A 22,015-nucleotide genomic window follows, 5' to 3' on the forward strand; every position below is an offset into this window, starting at 1 on the left:
TGTCCTGTTCCGAATATCTAAACAGTGACTGAACACGACATGTGATCAATAAAAATTTGTTGAATGAATGAATGAAAAGTTTAGAGCAATATAGCAAGTATTCAATAATAGTGTTGGTATTATTATTATCAGAAACAGCAGCAATCAGCAAAGTAAGAAGATAGAACAAAATACCAGATAATATTGGTGTAAGTGAAAATCAGTGCTACATTACCAAAAATTTCACCCTTTTCAGTAACTTTAGCTTGTTGCATCAAACCAGTGTTTCTTTTCAGCTAGAAAACCTGCCCTGAATGGAACTGATTGATACTGATAATTAGAATAATGTCAATCAATAGTTGATATTATCATATACTGAAATTTGGAAAGAGTGAGTGAACTGCAAAATTAAATCCATGATAAAGACCCTATCCAGATTTGCTGAACACCAACTATGTATAACCTGGCAAACCAGATGCAGCCCCTGCACTTTTTAGGTCTAAGACTCTGAACAAGCCTGCTTGTAGGGATTCCACCCCTATTCCACAGGTGAGGAGCCAACCCTGAGACGTAATGAGAACCTAGGATGCTCCTCTCTGTTGAGAGGTAATTATGAGCTGGTAGCTATGGATCCCTTTACTCGCCTGCTAGGTTAAGAACCCCACCTGTAAATAAGGCTCTGCTGCTTGGGTCAGGAGACTGCTGTCGAAAGATCAGGCCAGGACGGCTGCTCAGAGAGCCCCAAGAGAAAATTTTGATTTGGAAAGGATTCAGAGAGACAAGCCTGGAGACCAAGTGATGCTGTGAACCTTCAGCTACAGCTGTCATTTTGCAGCCCCCGGTCCAGTCTGGGCTCCATGGACATCCCCATAAACATGGCTATGCTCCCTCCAGGGCCAGAGTCTGGCGCTTCAGCTCTGATAGGGGCTTCGTCAGCACCGGCAGCCCATTCCCGCCCTCTGATCCCTGCAGCACCCTCCCCAGTAGGCCCCTCACACTAAGTCTGAGGGTCCACAAGGGGACAGATGAAGGCACATGTGTGGGTCTGGTCAATGGAATGGCCCTGAGACTTTACCTGTACATAGTGTGTGCCCGATGTTGTAACCTCTCATTTATTCTTCACAAAGGGAGTGAATGCATCCACTTACATCAGCAAGCAGAGAGGGAACACCAAACCGCGGCCTATCAGAAAGCAGACGCCTATGTCCCTCAGCCCCAGAACTCTCTTTCTGCCCTAAAGGCAGTCGGGCTTGGGCCCAGGCCTCAGATAGATGCAGCGTGTGCCTGTGTTCCTTCACTGCATCCGACTCAGGCCCCACCCTCTGGCGGGTATTACATTACTGCCCAGAAGCAGGCAGGGAGAAACCTTGAGGGGCCCAAGTGGAAGCAGGTGCCTCAATGTCATGCCTTCTTCTGGTCTGCCATGTAGTCAGGGAAATTCACCCCGGTGTTAAACGCTTCCTCCCCCAGGAAGTCCTCCCAGATTCGTCCAAGCCTCCTCCATATTCCTGTGGTCATTTTTATACGCTTGCTATCACCTGACCCACTGCCTCGTGACTCTGGCCCTCTTTCCCTAGCCGTGGCTTTTTGGGCACCTGTGATGCACACACCCCCATCTATCACATTCTCGCACGCAAATAGTGACGAATGAGGCGCAAAGCCCAAAGCTTACCGGTTGGTGGTAAGCCCTGAGTAAGGACGTAGAAGAAAAGCGGAAGGACCCAGCCCGCTGCACCCAAAGCCCGGATGCGTTTGCACGCAGGCAAGCTGGTGTTTTGAAAAAGAATTCTAAACTGAGAAAACACTAACTCCCTCCCTGCCAGGCCTCGCCCCTCTGGGGGTGGAAGTCTTCGAAAGGCTCAGCCTGAGAAACGTGTTCAGAACAAATAAATTTAGAGTGAGCCGTAAGGCTGAAATCATAAGTTAGCCATCCTGTGCCTGCAGGATGTATACAGGGATGGGCCGGCATGCTGTTCACACCCACTGCTCCCCTTTCTAATTCTGAGAGTCAGCCAGCCTCAGGAAAGATTTTTACAGATTTCTTCCTTTTCCTGGCATGTTGAACTTAAATCGACATTTGACGTGTTTCTTTTGTAGTGAAAAAGGAATTCTCCGATATCATAGGGGAGGAGTCTAATTGGCGAGATAAGATCCTGGAGCCTGAGGGCACCTGAGTGAAAGTCAGCCTTGTTTTTCATGTCACCTGCCAGGTATCAAGCGCACAACTTAACACCTTTGATACAATGGGTTTGCAGATAAATAAGAGTGAAAGTCACTCAGTCATGTCCCACTCTTTACAACCTCATGGACTGTAGCCTGCCAGGCTCCTCAGTCCATGGAATTCTCCAGGCCAGAATACTGGAGTGGGTAGCCCATTCCCTCCTCCAGGGACTTCCCAACCCAGTGATTGAACCCAGGTCTCCCACACTGCAGGCAGATTCTTTACCATCTGAGCCACCAGGGAAGCCCAGGAAAACTGGAGTGGGTAGCCTAGCCCTTCTCCAGGGATCTTCCCCACCCAGGAATCCCACCAGGGTCTCCTGCATTGCAGGCGGATTCTTTACCAGCTGAGCCACCAGGGAAGCCAGGGCCCTTCCAAATTCATCCTCTGGATCTGCAAGGTGAGGAAGCTGCAGAACCAAAGTCCTGCCCATTTCCTGAAGCATGTGGGATCCATGCCACGGTCCAAGAGGAAGGGATCACCTCAAAGCTGAACAGAAGCTGTTCAGATCGCCTCGGTGCCTGGGTGCTTCCAGCTTCCTCCTGGTCAGGATGGTGTGATCAGACCCCAGGTCATCCCCAGACCGTGTGCAGTTCTCCCAGAGCCAGAGTTGCCCAGCGCCTTACCTGCCTTTCTTCCTCTCGTCCATCTCCTCTCCCCACAGCTCCTCACAGGCCGAACGCCACCCTGAGGACGGCAAATCTTCTACAAACAACACAAATAGCTCATTAGTAAATATGACCTTTCCCCAAACCTCAGCCTGCGCACTGATCCACTCCCCCGTGAGCTGGTGATGAAATGGCCACGTGACACAGAAGTTTGACGTGGGATGGCAAAGGGCTGTGGTAGACGTTGTGGGGGTGGGGGAGGCCAGGGTGCCTAGCCCCGCAGCCTGGTCGGTCCCTCTCTCGTGGGAAGTCCAACGAGGGCACGCGGTGGCCGGAGGCCTTCATGCACACGAGGAGAGACACCACAGCTGGGATGGATGCACACAGATGAGGACGCTGGGAGAGTCCATGGAGCTGCAGGATTATGTGGTGAAGGTTTTACCTTGGCCTTTTTCTTTTTTTGAGAGCCTTGAGAGAATGTTGGAAGCCAGAAGTGACTGGACCAGCGAGCGCTACCAAGGCTGCCAGGTCGACTCAGGGAAGAGAGGGTGGATGGAGAGAAAAAGCCAGACTGAGGCCGTCCAGTGAGCCCTCTTTCAGGCTGAGGATGGATCCCTCCACGCACCTAACTGGCAAGAGACCCCCACAAGCCAGGCCGCCGTTCTCACAGTATCAGGAGCATCCACGATCGATCTTTTAACACCTTGTCTGCAGGTTCCCTTCTCCCTCTGGCCACCAGGGTGTGCTGGTTATTTTGTTCAAAATCATGGCCCTGTAGCCATCACAGTGCCCAGCACTGTCAGACCAGTTCCACACAGTCACACATCTGCCATCTAACCAAACTCCCTGAGGGAAACATCGGACATAAAAGATCCCAACGTCACAACGTTCAGTCTGACTCACCAGCTCATGGCTGAGTCTGTGACCATTACACTCTGCCCCCTCAGGCTGTAGTAATGTGAGAAAGCTGTGGCCAGGTGACTCTGAACTTCAACTCATGCTAGCATCCGTGATAAAAGTCTTCAGAGACCCCCATCGATAGTTTGAATCAGGACAAAAGGAGCGACTTCCTTTGTGGTCCAGTAGCTAAGAATCTGTGTTCCCAATGCAGGGGGACTGGGTTCGATCCCTGGTCAGGGAACTAGATCCCACCCACATGCCACGACTAAGTTGGTGGTTGGTATACCACAACTATAACCTGGTGCAGCCAAATACATAAAATAAATATTTTTTTAAAAGAACAAAAGGAAATGCCTTCCTCAAAGAAGGATGTTGTCCTTAACACAAATTTTGAGTTTGGTTTCAAACCAAAAAGATTTCATACATGTTCCTGGGGAATTTTCAAAACGCCTGGACTCTGAAGCAGAACCCTCCAGCGTGTGGATGTTAAGTGGAGTGCTAGGGAGCAATCTCGTCCATGGGCTGTGCTGGTCAAGGTCTGGACTAAACCTGCATCTTCAGGCCCCACTGAAACTATGACAGCTTTAAAATAAGGGAAAGTGGCCAGTTAGCTCAGTTGGTTAGAGCATGGTGCTAATAAAATAAGGGAGAGGAAAAACCTAACTAGATTCAATTGTTTTCTCTCTAGAGTTTGAAAAAAGCAAGTGTGGTATTGTCCTCTGCTCAACATTTTGTAGATTTACAGGAACTCACCCAGAAAGTGGAGCAAAGCTATGCAGAGTTCATGTGTCTATGCGAGGCTGAGTGGAAAGCAAACTTGATGGTTACTGGATGAATCCAAGCACTGCAGGAGGTCAGCTGGGGTCATTTAGAACCAAAAATACACGTCAAGACCATCACACTTACTGTTGGAGAAGGACCAGCTTGCTGAGTCCTCTGGGTCTAACTGCATATATATTTATAGCCTTCCATGCCCTAAAAACAGCTTAAGGTGATAGTCAATAATAAATCAAATTTAACATGGCAAATCAAATTAGCAGATGGGAAGGGGAAAGAAAGTAAGGCCTGGCTTTTCCTGTGACCATGTCACACGGGCACTTCCTGTCACCCTGCGGGGTCGCCTGACAGGCTGCTCGCCAAGTCAGACCAAAAGCACCCTGGCCACCCCACCCCATCTAACGAGGCACATGGTGTGGTCTCCAGGGGCAGAGTGGCCGGTTGCCACAGCAGTGGCACTCAGCGTCCTGCCACAGTCTCCTCATGTGAAGACGCAGTGGCTTAATGCAGATGAAAGCGTAGGTCTCTGACTGAATTCCAGCTGGGACACTGGGTCCTCCCTGCTTCAGGCCTCCACCATCCCCAGGGGGACACCAAGCCGAAACCCTCCCCTGCAGCCCTCCGGGGCTGCACAGAACAGTGGAATCCACGCAGGGAGGAAGGTGGCTCCCCACACGGGTGTCAGGCTTCACAGACCATGAGGCAGCACTGGCGATGGGGGAAGCAACAGAGAGCGGCTTCCTCAAGCTCTTGAGTGGCCCAGCTTCGGCCGTGGGCTCCTGTATGGCCTTAATAGTGCTGAGTCATAAAGGTGTGGGGAGGCATGCTGACAGGGGTCACATTGTGGGGTCGGAACTCAAGGGAGTCACCCTCTTCAAGGCCATGCAGGTGCAGGAAACAGGGGCCCGTTGGGAAGCTAGTTCTCAGTTTGGTTCAGTTCAGTCGCTCAGTAGTGTCCGACTCTTTGCCACCCCATGGCCTGCAGCACAACATGCTTCCCTGTCCATCACCAGCTAGTTCTTCTGCAAAAGTTTTTTCTTCATCTGTCAAGCGTCTCTGTCCCCTGAGCAGACTTTCATAAATACAGTAAGTCCCCACATATGATCCTTCGAGTTGTGTGCGTGTGTGCGCGCTCAGTCGCTTCAGTCGTGTCCAACTCTGTGTGACCCTATGGACTGGAGCCCTCCAGGCTCCTCTGTCCATGGGATTCTCCAAGCAAGAATACTGGAGCGAGTTGCCATGCCCTTCTCCAGGGGATCTTCCCAACCCAGGGTCTCCTGCATCTCCTGCATTGCAGGCAGATTCTCTACTGCTGAGCCATCAGGAAAGCCCAAACCTTCAAGTTGCAAACTTGCTAAGATGTGAACACAGTTCACATGTCCAAATCACATACATTAGTTCACACCCGTGGCATACACTGTCACATGGGTGCATCCTCTACCAGTGGCTGTGCTTTTGTGTACTTCACGACAGTATTGTCTAGAATATAGAGGTTCAGTATTTGTATTTCAAGTTCAGGATGCCTGGACGCAAGCATTACAGCAGCAGTGATGTAGCGGGTACTACTGTACTTTTCAAGGTACTGTACTGTAAGATTAAAAAGGTTTTATTTATTTTTGCTTGCTTTTTTATATATTATTTGTGTGAAAAGTATTTTAAATCTTTTACAGTATAGTACTATATAGCTGGGCTTCCTAGGTGGCTCAGTGGTAAAGAATCTGCCTGCCAATACAGGAGACACAGGTTCAATTCCTGGGCCAGGAAGATCCCGTGGAGAAGGAAATGGCAATGCACTACCGTCTTCTTGCCTGGAGATTCCCATGGACAGAGGAGCCTGGTGGGCTGCAATCCATAAGGTTGCAAGAGTTGGACATGACTTAGGGATAACAACAACAATAGAGCTTAACTAGAATATTAGGTTTCCCTACAACCTTTCAAGAATGCCTTTAGTATATAACGCACACCAAGCTGGTAGAATTCAATCATAGGTGTGTTTAACACTCAGCTGCCACACAGGCTTTAAACTGTGCCACATCCACAGGACACCATTGAGCATTCTCGTCCTGGGTGTGAAGGCTTCTTTCTGATGTTGATTTGTCAAACCGTTCCCTACAAGTGCTGTCTGGCTCTTAACTAAATATGAAACAGGTCACATGATAAAAATGAGGCAAAAGACAAAAAGCATCACAGAGAAAAGCAAACATAGTTTTCAAAAAGTCTAATAAATCCAAAAGAATGTATACATATACATATATATGTATACAGTATAGCAGAAATTAACATGATATCATAAATCAACTATATTTCCATTAAAATAAATATATTGATTTTTTAAATTTAATAAACCCAAGGTAATTCTGATATAATCAAAGTACAAACACCAAGTTTCCTGAGTCAAGGAATGGCACTTCACTTGGCCCATTACATTGCTGCCCATCTGCTAGAATCTAAATGGAATGGAATTGGATGTCTGCTCCACAGCATTTTTCTACCACTACTATTATTTTATCTGCCCATTTGGCACCCAAAGAGCGCCCAGACCTTGATCCAAAGGCACACTGGGATTGCTACTGGCCCCACTGCCCGCCTCCATTCCTGAAAAGCAGGACTTGGCTATTTGCATGTGCATCTTTCTCCCCCAAAACAGGAGGTCTGGCAAAGCAGGACAGCTCAAGTTGACCAGTGCACATGTGCAGAGCCATGGTATAGACTCAGTAAAGACATCAGAAAAATTAAAATGACATAAAATTATCTCGGAAGTTCTAGGCCCTGTAAAGAAAATTCAGTAGAAATGGTTGACAATTCTCTTTAAAAAATGACAGCACCACACTCAACATTGTAAATCAAATATACTTCAGCTTTTTGAAGTTGAAAAAACAAAACAGCCGCCACCCCTCATGAGAAGGTGACCAGGGTCAGGGGTTCCAGTGTCCCTAGGTCCGTGGTTAAGCTTTCTGCCCACACCCCACACACAGCACTGCCTTCTCACAGCTGGGATGAATGAGTGATTGACTAAACATTCAAACTTTTATTCTAACTGCTCTCACTTCAAAATACCATTCTTTTGCCTCGGCAATATCCATAAACCATTTTCTACATATATGTGGAGATGGATTCTCCCCTTAGTATAGACTATTACTGTGTTCACAATAAGTGTGTCTTGAGTTGCTTGGGAGAGAAGGAGAACATCAACTTTTTTTGAACATGAATTTCTTCAGTGAGCAAGAAGAGGTTTCATTGTGATGCTTAAAACGTAGAACTGAGGTATGTAAATTACTGAGCAGATAATTACCACAAATAATTGCTTTCTAAAGCTCAATCTTTAGTTTTTGGCTTGCTAATGCAAAGATATCCAATAGACAAATTTGAATGAGATAAAACTGAGGCATTTTCTGAGGTCACTGTTTAAATTAAACAATGCCACTATTGCCAAAGCTCATCGCTTTCTGAAATATAGCTATTTCACAGACCTAGTCTTAGCTTTCTGGTTCTCTTCTTCAAGATGACTTGAAATTGGCATTTTTCTAAAGGTACAAGCTCTACTAGGCTATGAATTTTATAAAAACATGCTTAAAAACAGAATTGGCCCTCAAGAAGTTTAAAATCTGGTTTAAAATATATAAACCTTCTCAAAATCACTGATACGTTAAAAGAGTCAGTCTGCTTTCTAAATGATTACTCCCATTAACATTTCTACTTCCAACTCCGTGCAATTTTATTCTCTGTGTATACCACTGGAAATTCTCTCTTGACATCTTGATGTTTTTTTAAAAAAATAAATAACAGAGATTTTAAAATATCAGTCTGGTCTGAGAGTTTCATTTATTAAAGAAACAAACATAAACACTCCATTTGTCTGCAACTTAATTATAAAAAGAGTTTGGAAATGAGGCGTGTTCTTCAGGAGGCCTGTGTCAAGACATACATGTCACAAACATAGATGAACACTCGGAAGACTTGAGACAGTGGGTCCTGACTCCCTGTCACTGGTCACCAGCACTCAAGGGGCAGACTTTCCCTCTGGAAATTTCTAGTGGTTTACCTCAGAATTATCATTCCTTTCTCAAGTAAAATCACAGGAGTCCATTTTCAAGAGGGCTTACCTGGTAATTTGTGTCCTTGTACTGAAGTCAAGTGACCTCATTGAGCGAAGAACTTCAATGCACCCCAGATACTGCAAGGAGAGAAAACGTAAGTCATGAGTCAGAGAACTGAGATGAAGAGGTGATTCCTAACTAAAACAAAGTCATTTGGGGAGCCATACACATTTTTTCAACCACATTATAACTTCTTATTCATGGTGACACTTCATTCTGTTTCTATAGAAGTAATAACTCTCACCCATCAGAAAACAACCTGAGTGCTTACATTTGGCACTATACTTAACTTTCATGAAACCCATTAGCATATTCACTTTCTTTAGCAATACATCTTCAGAAACTTTTGTTGAGGTATAACTTGTATGTCATAAAATGCAGAAATCATAAATGTACAACTCAATGATCACTTAAACATGCGCCTGTCATGTAACCACCACCCAACAACCCAATATCCCATTTCTAGTCCTCTACTAAATTTCCAGAAGTTTACAATATTTAAAGAAAGAATGAAAACACTATAATACCAACATTTTGACCAACCTCACACTTCATTATTTAGTAAATACATTTGGGTTTTGAATAAACTATAGATTACCCACAAAGGTGTTTTATTTTGGTTTACCAAAGAGACCTCTTCTGAATTATTTAACATAAATTTTCAGAATTTCAACTTAACATCTAAATTTGTAGCTAACTTTGTTTATCAGTTTTATACATGAGAATGTATGTGTGTATGTGACTATATGGCCACAGTTAAAGCTACAGACAAACAACTAGAATGGGAGAGATAGAATATTCGTGTTCCAAAGCCCTTGGGGGAGTTTGAAGCTACAGATGTTTTATACTAATGACTTTAAATTTAGACATAGCAGGAAGGGACCTCATGGTGTAGTACAGAAAAGACTGCATTTAAATTATACAGAAAACCTGAATTTGAGCCTGGCTCTGTCATATCTTCTTATATAACCTCAAGCAAAACTTTAAACCTCTCTCAAATGTGACTGTTACTCCAACCACTGCACAGTCAGAGTTATTTAAATACCACCACCTCCATCAGTGAAGTGGGTACCATGAACAGTCACAGAGACATAGGAATAAGATGACCACCAACCTTGCAGAGTCATGTGATTAAAGGGGCAATATCACAGAATCACATGAATACCAAGACCAGCATCACAGGGTTATATAACTACCACCACCACCATCAAAGTGGAAGACTTAGGCAAATACCACATCCATCACCACAAACGTACATGAGTACCATGACAAACACTGCACAGTTGTGTATACTACAACGAGGTCACAAGTCACAGGAAAATAAATAACAACAGTGCATGATTATATGACTACCACTATCACAATTATAGATTTGTGTGGATGCCATCATCACCACAGCAGGGTTATATGATGACCACCGTCACTAAGATATGTGGAGACCACGACCCACTTTGCTGAGCTACAGGATTGTCAAGATCAGCGCTGTCACAGTTATGTGAACATCACAACCACATGCCAGAGGTATGTGAATACCATCACCAGCAACATTACAAAGGGAAGTAATTACTTCAACCAAAGTGGCAAAGTTGCGTCAATAACTCTGAGATATGTGATGACCATCACCACCACCACTGCAGTTACGTAAACCTCCATGCCCACCCCTGCAGATGTGTGAATATGACATGACCACTGTAGGTCAGCTAGTTACTATGCCCACCATCACAGAGCTATTGAAGACCATTTTATAACACTGCAGAATTATATGATACCATCAACACCACCATAGCAAAATGTGAATTCTGTGAATGCTCTCTCAGTTATGGGAATATCACTGCCTCACAGTGCCGTGTTAATGCCAACATGACCATCACTGTAGAACTGTGTCAATTCCATGCCCAAGTCCTGGTGTTATCTGAATTATACCATCACCGTCCTCACAAGATCTGTGAATAACAATATCAATGCCACATAATTATGCCAACACCATGACAAAATAACATCTTAGGATTATGAATACTGTGATGAATTGCAGTGTCTATGAACATGACCTTCCCCAGTGATGCGGGGTCATGTGAATACAAGACCTCTGCCACACTTTTATTTGAATATCACCTGTTGGGCTGAACCCTACAGGCCTGCAAGCCCTGCACTTGCCCCGCTTCAAGACCCAAGAAAGAGCTGGTGTCAGCAACAGAGACATCGATGGCTTAACGGATGGGGGAATCTCACATGTCTGAAGCAAGGTCCTGGAGCAACAACCCACCATATGCAGCAGACAGCGGGCAGAACAGGGCAGTAGTCTTCGCTCCTAGGGGGAGAGGGAGGTTACCAGTTATAGGGGGAACTGACATCAGGTTGGCTATCAGTTACCAGGGAAAACCAGCAGGGGAGCATGTCCGCAATGGCCCATTTGATAAGGTATCATGGTGGAGATGCTCTAAACCAAAGCTTAGAATGATCACTGGCTGGGGCTGGGGCAAGGATGTGGGAAGGTCATTCATGTAAGTAGGGTGTAGGTATAGCTGGCACTGGTCAAGCAGCCGATGTACAGAGAGCAAGAAAACAGCCATCTTGGATGGCCAGATCATCTACTACCTCTACCCCGACAATGATGATATATGAAATGCCAACACCTGGTCAACCTCAAAGGGCCATGGAAATAACATCAGCAACATCATAAAGTCATATGAATGCACCTATCACATGGCACATTATGTGTATGCAAATACCACCACCATGATAGGGCTGTGTGGATACCATGACCAACATCATAGCTATGGGAGCTGTGGGAGCTATGAGAATAGACAGCCAGTGGTGAGGCTATCTCTAACACAACCACTGAGTTATGTGATTACCACAACCAACACCACAGGTTGTGTTACCACCATAAACAACATCCAACATCATTTCAATGCTGTTAGCATCACTGCAGATATGTGAATATCATATCCACCACAGCAGAATTAAATGAAGACCATCTGCACCCACTCCACAGAATAACTGATAACATGCTCAACACGGCAGAGGTAAGATGAACACTACCACTTAGATCCTTGCAGAGTCACATGAATACCACAGCCACCAACTCTGCAGAGTTATATGAATATGACCACAACCAACATCACAGATTCTTGTGAATACCACCACCAACGCTAATGCAAAGCTATGTGAAGTCTTTGATGAATGCGCAGAGTAACGTGTAGACTAACTTCTCAGAGTTATGTTATTGCCACCACAACCTTCACAGGTATTGCCAGTACCTCCACTGCTCTCACAGTTATATGAAGACCATGTCCGACTTCAGGGAATTATATAGGATGACCAATACTGCCACATTCGCAGCCCTGCGTGAACATCACCATCAACAGACAAGTTGAATTACCCTCCCGAGGGTTTGCAGCAATTTGTCCTGTCCCCACCAATGTCTAAGCAAGTTTACTTCTCTACCCATTGTAACAGTGGACAACATCAATCTTTTGAAACTTTGCCTCTCGTGGGCAAAAGTATTTCTTTTTTGTTGTTGTTTTCATGTGAATCCCCCTGTCATCTAATCAGATTGTGTAGTTTTCTCATTTGTTTATTGGCTATTTGCACTTTTTTTTTCTTCTATTTGCACTTCTTTTTCTGTTAACTGACTGTTCATATCTTTGGTCCAGTTTTCTATTAGGTTCTTCATCTTTTTCTTCTAGATTAATGTGATGTTAATCTCCCATTCAATCATTTTCTTTTGATGGTCAGTTTCTACATTTTACCTAAAAGAACTTGTTACCATAGAAATAGGGTAATCATTACTGTGATTACACATCTGTCCTTTCTGGTGTGGCTTTGGAATGCCCTATCTTGCATGAGAAGGTCTTGTGTCCACAGATTCTCATAATACTCTTCCAAATTTTAAGAATATTTATTTATTAGTTACATATGCTTTCACTTTATTTAATAGTTTTCATTTACCTTTTTAATCTATTTGGGGTTTATTTGTCTATATAGGCTATGGCCTGAATTATAATGCAAGCCTCCAAATAGACTACTACTTATATGAGTTATTGTTGTTCAGTTGCTAAGTCATGTCCAAATCTTTGCAACCCCATGGACTACAGCATGCCAGGCCTCCCTGTCTTTCACTATCTCTGAGAGTTTTCCTCAAACGCATGTCCATTGAGTCAGTGATGGCATCCAATCATCTCATCCTCTGTTGTCCCCTTCTCCTCCTGCCCTCAATCTTTCATCAGGTCTTTTCCAATGAGTCGGCTCTTTGCATCAGGTGGCCAAAGTATTGGAGCTTCAGCTTTAGCAGCAGTCCTCCCAATGAATATCCACAGTTGATTTCCTTTGGGATTGACTGGTTTGATCTCCTTTCTGTCTGGCTCTCAAGAGTCTTCTCCAGCACCACAGTCTGAAAGCATCAATTCTTCAGCCATCAGCCTGCTTTATGGTTCAACAGTCACATCCATAATAAATGATTACCAGAAAAACAATAGCTTTGACTATACAGACCTTGATTGGAAAAGTGATGTCTCTGCTTTTGAATATGCTGTCTAGGTTTGTCATAGCTTTTCTTCCAAGGAGAAAGCATCTTTTAATTTCATCTCTGCAGTCGCCATCCACAGTGATTTTGGAGCCCAAGAGAATAAAATCTTCCACTGTTTCCACTTTTTCCCTATCTGTTTGCCATGAAGTGATGGGACTAGATGCCATGATCTTAGTTTTTAGAAAGTTGAGTTTCAAGCCAGCTTTTTCACTCTCCTCTTTCACCCTCATCAAGAGGCTCTTTATTTCTTCTTTGCTTTTTGCCATTAGAGTGGCATCATCTGCATATCTGAGATTGATGATATTTCTCCCGGCAATCCTGATTTCAGCTTGTGAGCCATCCAGTCCAGCATTTCACATACTGACTCTGGGGCTTCCCTGACTGACTCTGGGGCTTCCCTGGTGACTCAGATGGTAAAGAATCCACCTGCAATGCAGGAGACCCGGGTTCAATCCCTGGGTGAGAAAGATCCCCCAGAGAAGGGAATGGCTACACACTCTGGGATTCTTGCCTGGAGAATTCCATGGACAGAGGAGCCTGGCAGGCTATAGTCCATGGGGTTGCAAAGACTGGGACACAACTGAGGGACTAACTTTCACTTTTCACCCTACATATAAGTTAAATAAGCAGGGTGATAATATACAGCCTTGATGTACACCTTTCCCGATTTTGAACCAGCCAGTTGATCCATGTCCAGTTCTAACTCTACTTCTTGACCTGCATACAAGTTTCTCAGGAGACAGGTAAGGTGCTCTAATATTCCCATCTCTTTAATAATTTTTCCAGTTTGTTGTGATCCACACAGAATAGCTCAGTTGGTAAAGAATCTGCCTGCAAAGCAGGAGACCCCAGTTCGATTCCTGGGTCGGGAAGATCCACAGGAGAAGGGACAGGCCACTCACTCCAGTATTCGTGGGCTTCCCTGGTGGCTCAGCTGGTAAAGAATCCACCTGCAATGCAGGAGACCTGGGTTCAATCCCTGGGTTGGGAAGATCCCCTGGAGAAGGGAAAGGCTGACTACTCCAGTATTCTGGCCTGGAGAATTCCATGGACTACAGTCCATGGGGTCTCAAAAAGTCGGACATGACTGAACCACTTCCACTTTCACTCACTTCACACAGTCACAGGCTTTAGCATAGTCAATGAAGCAGAAGTAGAGGTTTTTCTGGAATTCCTTTGCTTTCTCTATGACCCAACAGATGTTGACAATTTGATCTCTAGCTCCTCTGCTTCTTCTAAATCCAGCTTGTACATCTGGAAGTTCTTGGTTCATTTACTGTAAAAGCCTAGCTTGAAGGATTTTGAGCATTACCTTGCTAGAATGTGAAATGAGTGAAATTGTGCAGTAGTTTGAATATTCTTCGGCACTGCCTTTCTTGGTAATTAGAATGAAAGCTGGCCTTTTCCAGTCCTGTGGCCATTGCTGAGTTTTCCAAATTTGCTGGCATATTGAGTGTAGCACTTGATCCTAACAGCATCATCTTTCAGAATTTAAAATAGCTCCGCAGGAATTCCATCACCTCCACTAGCTTTTTTGTAGTAAAGTTTCCTAAGGTCCACTTGACTTCACACTCCAGGATGTCTGGCTCTAGGTTAGTGACCACACCATTATGATTACTCAGGTCATTAAGAGCTTTTGCATACAGTTCTTCTGTGTATTCTTGCCACTTCTTAATATCTTCTGCTTCTGTTAGGTCCATGCCATTTCTGTCCTTTATTGTGCCCGTCTTTGCATGAAATGTTCCCTTGGTATCTCAAATTTCTTGAAGAGATCTCTAGTCTTTCTCATTCTATTTTTTTACTCTATTTCTTTGCATTGTTCACCTAAGAAAGTGTTCTAATCTCTCCTTGCTATTCTCTGGAACTCTGCATTCAGTTGGGTATATCTTTCCCTTTCTTCTTAGCCTTTCTCTTCTCTTCTCAGCTATTTGTAAGGCTTATACAAGTACTTAAGTAAGAACTTATATGAATATCACTGATTTAATCATTCATTCATGTCTTGCTAGATTAATGTGTCAACTTTGTTGTATATTAAAGTCTTATTTCTGTATGGACATTTATCTGAACTCTCTTATATGTCATTGGTCAATTTCTGAGTCTCTGGTGCATATTTTTCCTTAAGAACTTTAAGATCATTTAGTGAAGTTCTCCCACACCTCAAAAACCATTTGAATTCCATTGAAATTTCACATACTACCTTGAAAAGAATTTACATTTATTATTAAGTTTTTTTATCCACAAACATGAGAGTTGTCTCAATTTCAGATATTATTTATTGCCTTTAATAAGTCTGTGTAGTCTTTATTATGTAAATCTCATCCTTTTCTTTGGTATATTTCAAGGCATTTTGGGGCTCCAAAATCACTGCAGATGGTGATTGCAGCCATGAAATTAAAAGACATTTACTCCTTGGAAGGAAACTTATGACCAACCTAGACAGCATATTAAAAAGCAGAGACATTACATTGTCAACAAAGGTCCATCTAGTCAAGGCTATGGTTTTTCCAGTAGTCATGTATGGATGTGAGAGTTGGACTATAAAGAAAGCTGAGCACAGAAGAATTGATGCTTTTGAACTGTGGTGTTGAAGAGTCCCTTGAACTGCAAGGAGATCCAAACAGTCCATCCTAAAGGAGATCAGTCCTGGGTGTTCATTGGAAGGATTGATGCTGAAGCTGAAATTCCAATACTCTGGCCACCTGATGCAAAGAGCTGACTCATTAAAAAAGATCCTGATGCTAAGAAAGATTGAGGGCAGGAGGAGAAGGGGACAACAGAGGATGAGATGGTTGGATGGCATCAACGACTCAATGGACATGGGTTTGGGTAGGCTCCGGGAGTTGGTGTTGGACAGGGAGGCCTGGCGTGCTGCAGCTCATGGGGTCACAAAGAGTCAGACACGACTGAGTGACTGAATTGAACTGAGCACATTTTTGTATAAATTTTGGTAACCACAAGGTATGAAAGTTTGATTTTTTCCATCATGTGTCTACCTCGTTTTTACTACATAGAAAATTCAACCAGTGGGCTCCAGAGATGTACAAAACTGAAGAATTGTGCAAGCCTGGACAATGGAGCCCAGAAAACCTCCCAGAACTGACGACAACCTCCTACCAACAAAGAGACTGAAACGTAAAATACAGTGTAAAGTCATGAAATTTAGATGCAGAAGTTTCCACACTAGTCTCATAGAAATTCCAGGAAAATAAAAAAGTAGAGGGAAAGTTCTCTTTCAGCACCAAATATATGAAAACAAATAACATCGAAAGGATGAAGAAGAGTACTAAGCCAAGAATCTTATATCCACCCAAACTAGCATTCAAATAGGAGGGCAAAGCAAAGACTCAGAAAGTTAACCACCCACAGACGTTCTCTGAAAGAATTATTTCAGGAAAACAAGGACTACAAAAAAGAGAAGGATGTGGGCTGCAAGAAACAATGATAAGAAAAGAATCAACAAAATATACAGGTACACTTTATGCCTAACCAATTATTGATGCATAGCTCCAATTTTTCTTTTATACTGATGGGAAGCTAAAATCTCAGATGATCTCAGTATGGCTGGTAGGGGACAGAGGGAAAAAGTGGTTGAGGAGGATAAGGGAAACTTGCTAAAGGAAACTGGACCACATAAGTGTATGAACATGAAGATGCTTGGTTCACTGGGTCCACCTTCGGAGACCTTGGGCACAGAGAGGATACAAAGATGATGCAGGTACTGCTGGGAAGGGCAGTGGGAAGGAGGAATGGTTCAGAAGGAGTATTAGCTCTGAATCCTCCTATGTTGTTTATAGACATTTTACATAGCAAGAACATGTTCGTTTATTACTTAGACAATTACAAAATGAGGGAAAACTTTAAATATTTTCCACCAAAAGAAACAGACCATGTTTAATAAAACTGGACATTTAAGCCATGATGCAGATAGACCAAAAAGTTATTAAGGTCATCTGGTATCTCAGATGACAAAGGATCTTAAGCAGCCCTCCCACATCCTTTAGAGAGCTACCTTGTTCTGACAATGCAATAGTGAGTGAAGCGATCCATGAAACCAGCCACACCTCTCAGGTAGGCTACTTCTATGATGGGTGTCTTTGAACTCCAGCCTCAGAGTTGGTCAAGGATGTGTGTGTGAGCCCAGTCAGGCCAACAAGTCACAGTCCTGGGGGTTTTGGCGGAACGGTCTGGACCAGAGCAGCTTCTGAGAGCTGTAGTGGTGGTGGTTTGTCACTAAGTCATGTACAACCCTTGCAACCTCATGGACTGTAGTCCACCAGGCTCTTCTGTCCAGTTAATAGTAACTGTTCCTCAGTCCCCATACCTTTACTTCCAGAGGTTAGAAGAATCTATGAATAACTCACCCTGCTGACTTCTAGCTTCAGTGCCTATTAGAGGACTCGTTCCGATTTCATTTGGAATGATGGTAAGCCCAGGCTTATTATTTCCAAGCATGGCCCCTAAAGGGGAATGTCATCCATGTTGCATGAACTCCTTACTGCAAAATTAAGACTTAAACCGAAGAAAGTACGGAAAACCACTAGACCATTCAGGTATGACCTAAATCAAATCCCTGATGATTATACAGTGGAAGCGACAAATAGATTCAAGGGATTAGATCTGATAGAGTGTCTGAAGAACTATGGACGAAGGTTCGTGACATTGTACAGGAGGCAGTGATCAAGACGATTCCCAAGAAAAAGAAATGCAAAAAGGCAAAATGGTTGTCTGAGGAAGCCTTACTGAGACAAGAAGAGAAGTAAAAAGCAAAGGAGAAAAGGAAATGTGTACCCATTTGAATGAAGAGTTCTAAAGAATAGCAAGGAGAGATTTAAAAAAGCCTTTCTCAGTAATCAATGCAAAGAAATAGAGGAAAACAATAGAGTGGAAAAGACTATAGATCTCCTCAAGAAAATTTGAGATACCATGGGAACATTTCATGCAAAGATGCACACAATAAAGGATAGAAATGGTATGAACCTAATAGAAGCAGAAGATATTAAGAAGTGGCAAGAACACACAGAAGAACTGTACAAAAAAGATCATAATGATCCAGATAATCACTATTGTGTGATCACTCACCTAGAGCCAGACACCCTGGAGTGTGAAGTCAAGTGGGCCTTAGGAAGCATCACTACAATCAAAGCAAGTGGAGGTGATGGAATTCCAGTTGAGCTATTTCAAATCCTAAAAGATGATGCTGTGAAAGTGCTGCACTCAATATGCCGGCAAATTTGGAAAAGTCAGCTATGGCCACAGGACTAGAAAAGGTCAGTTTTCATTCCAATCCCAAAGAAAGGCAATGCCAAAGAATGCTCTAACTACTGCACAATTGCACTCACCTCACATGCTAGTAAAGTAATGCTCAAAATTCTCCAAGCCAGGCTTCAACGATATGTGAACCGTGAACTTCGAGATGTTCAAGCTGGATTTAGAAAAGGCAGAGGAACCAGAGATTAAACTCCAACATCTGTTGGATCATCAAAAAAGCAAGAGAGTTCCAGAAAAACATCTACCTCTGTTTCATTGACTACGCCAAAGCCTTTGACTGTGTGGATCACAACAGACTGTGGAAAATTCTTAAAGAGAATTTAAATTCTTAAAGAGATGAGAATACCAGACCACCTGACCTGCCTCTTGAGAAACCTGTATGCAGGTCAAGAAGTAACAGTTAGAACTGGACATGGAACAACAGACTGGTTCCAAATAGGAAAAGGCATTCATCAAGGCTGTATATTGTTACCCTGCTTATTTAACTTATATGCAGAGTACGTCATGAGAAACGCTGGGCTGGATGAAACACAAGCTGGAATCAAGATTGCCGGGAGAAATGTCAGTAACCTCAGATATGCAGATGACACCACCCTTATGGCACAAAGTGAAGAAGAACTAAAGAGCCTCTTGATGAAAGTGAAAGAGGAGAGTGAAAAAGTTGGCTTAAAGCTCAACATTCAGAAAAGTAAGATCATGGCATCTGGTCCCATCACTTCATGGGAAATAGATGGGGAAACAGTGGAAACAGTGAGAAACTTTATTTTGGGGGGCTCCAAAATCATTGCAGATGGCGATTGCAGCCATGAAATTAAAAGACGCTTACTCCTTGGAAGGAAAGTTATGACCAACCTAGACAGCGTATTAAAAAGCAGAGATATTACTTTGCCAACAAAGGTCCATCTAGTCAAGGCTACGGTTTTTCCAGTAGTCGTGTATGGATGTGAGAGTTGGACTATAAAGAAGGCTGAGTGCTGAAGAATTGATGCTTTTGAACTGTGGTGTTGGAGAAGACTCTTGAGAGTCCCTTGGACTGCAAGGAGATCCAACCAGCCCATCCTAAGGAAATCAGTCCTGGGTGTTCATTGGAAGGTCTGGTGTTGAAGCTGAAACGCCAATACTTTGGCCACCTGATGTAAACAACTGACTCATTAGAAAAGACCCTGATGCTAAGAAAGATTGAGGGCAGGAGGAGAAGGGGACGACAGAGGATGAGATGGTTGGTTGGCATCACCGACTCAATGGACATGAGTTTGGGTAGGCTCCGGGAGTTGGTGATGGACAGGGAGGCCTGGCGTGCTGCAGATCATGGGGTCACAAAGAGTCAGACACAACTGAGCGACTAAACTGAACTAAACTGAACTGAACTGAATATAAGCATTTGTTTACTGCATGTGTGCTAAGTCACTTCAGTCATGTCTGACTCTGTGCAACGCTATGCACTGTAGCTTGCTGGGCTCCTCTGTCAATGGGACTCTCCAGGCAAGAATACTGAAGTGAATTGCTATGCCCTTCTCCAGGGGATCTTCCTGACCCAGGGATCGAACCTGCATCTCTTACATCTCCTGCATTGGCACCATCTGGGAAGCCCATTGTTTTTTAACTATGTGTAAAAAGACCCTACACCATTCACATAAGTGTTAGTGAACACTTATCTGCACCTGTTAGGAGGCTCACATAGAAAGAACTTGAACAGGCATCATGCCTTCGAAGCCCTCACAGTTTACTGGTCATTCTTCGACAGCTACATCATGGGGCAGCAAAAGAAATGTGTCAGAACCAGGATGAAAGACAAATTGAGAAATTGGGAAATTGAAGGAGAGCCCATGAAATGTACTGTGGATATGAGGCAGTGAACCTCAAAATGTGGTCCCCTGGGCAGCAGCAGCATCTGAGAACCTGTTAGAAATTCCTGCAAGCTCTCCAGGGATTCTGATGTCCACTCAAGTCTGAGATTTGTCTGTATAAATACTGATTTAACCTTCCAACCTTTCTTTATCTGATCAACATTGTACGAAGGCTATGTAAGTTCAAATGTTGGTTTTTCCATTTAATACTTGCAACCTTAGTTTGTTTGCTTTTTAGTTAATTCTCCCAGAGCCGTGGGCTTCCTAGGTGGCACAGTAGTAAAGAATCCTCCTGCCAATGCAGGAGGCATAGGAGTCGCAGGTTCGATCACTGGATCAGGAAGATCCCCTGGAGGAGGGCACGGCAACCCACTCCAGTATCCTTATCTGGAGAATCCCATGGAGAGAGGAGCCTGGAGTGCTACAGTTCATGGGATCACAAAGAGTCAGACACAGCTGAGTGACTGAGCGAGCACGGAAGTACACACCCAGAGCCTTACTTTCCTTAAATGAGAACAGTGGTGACAACATGTCTCCTGGACTTGCTGTGAGTATAAAACTCACCTGTAAAATGTTTCACATAACTCCTGGCATATGCATGGCTTAAGATACCAGTAATATTATCATCTGTACACTTCAGGCCAGGTTCCTAAGGGTATATTTATAAATGTGGCTGAGGGTTCAACTACAATTTATATTTAGCTAAAAATGGCATATGTTTCACTGTGTTTTATTTTTTTTTTCATATTCCAGCTAACCTTGAGGGTCTCAGAAGAACTTTGCGGCTGTTGGCTTCTCCTGCTTTCTGCAGTAAACCTGGTAATAGCCCCCAAGTAGGGCATCCAAACATCCCAAATCTTGGGAAACTGATGGCATAACATTGGTAACTGGACTCTGCGAAAACCCAAGTTCATGATATTAAAATAAAGAATTTCCAATCGTGTTTGAAGACTTTCTTCAGGAAATAGAGGAATACAGGCAAACAACACTATTATTAAAAATAATTATTCAAGAATAAAATCAGCTTTCTGGATGAGAAGCATTAAAAGCAAAAACATCTGGGGTTGGAGACAGAGTTCCTGTAACAGAAGTGAGTGTCACTGATAGAATAAATTGAGCCAGCTTGTTCAAGAATTCAAAGAAAAATTTTTTAAAGAATTCAAAGAAATAATGGGGTGTGTAGGCAAGAATCCGAATCAATCAGAAAAACAACTGCAACTTATAAAGAGTCTGAAAGAAAACTCAATTCATCCAGAGCAGGAGGAAAATAAGGGGAAATGTTCCTTCAATACAGAAGAAAAGAGCGATAACCGCCAACAGCACTAAGACAAAAGTCATCATTTTGTAAAAGAGGGTCTTGATAAAGACGTTTCTCAGCAACTGTGTGCCTGAACCAGCTACAAATGAACAGAAAGGGCAGGATGCCAAAAAAAAAAAAAGTTGGGAAAAGATTAGCCACAGATCTGTCACCCTCCACCGACTCTGACGGCTCTCGCCTCACCCCAAGAACTGGGACTGCCATCTCAGAAATCTATCTGGAGACACAGCCCCGGCCATGAGTGCCTGAGGATGAGGGTGACATCAGAACTGTCTTAGTTGGTGCGTTTTTCCCTGCCCCACCAGGTGTTTTAGGAAGTGAAGGAGACTGGGGGTCAGGGACATGTTGCTGGAGCCAGAATTGTAAAAGTTCCCCCAATGTGTGTGTGTGTTAGTTACTCAGTCGTGCCCAACTTTTTGCAACCCCATGGACTGTAGCCCGCCAGGCCCCTCCATTCATGGAATTCACCAGG

The 22,015-nt window shown here is 43.7% G+C and overlaps 1 protein-coding gene across 6 annotated transcripts in view; it reads right to left on the minus strand.

The window, feature by feature from the left end:
• SHC3 (SHC adaptor protein 3) overlaps nt 1-22,015 on the minus strand; it is a 183,768-nt gene that overhangs the window by 123,495 nt on the left and 38,258 nt on the right. For 4 of the 6 annotated variants that reach the window (XM_070459400.1, XM_070459398.1, XM_070459399.1 and 1 more), the window contains 2 exons: nt 10,846-10,890; nt 8,589-8,659 (listed from right to left, as the gene is read on the minus strand). In XM_070459400.1, coding sequence (XP_070315501.1) covers nt 8,589-8,659; nt 10,846-10,890 — 116 coding nt within the window. The remainder of the gene's footprint in view (nt 1-8,588; nt 8,660-10,845; nt 10,891-22,015) is intronic. The other 2 variants (XM_070459402.1, XM_070459401.1) reach the window with 1 other exon arrangement.

The sequence above is a fragment of the Odocoileus virginianus genome, chromosome 31 (assembly GCF_023699985.2).
Source record: "Odocoileus virginianus isolate 20LAN1187 ecotype Illinois chromosome 31, Ovbor_1.2, whole genome shotgun sequence".
Classification (NCBI taxonomy): domain Eukaryota; kingdom Metazoa; phylum Chordata; class Mammalia; order Artiodactyla; family Cervidae; genus Odocoileus; species Odocoileus virginianus.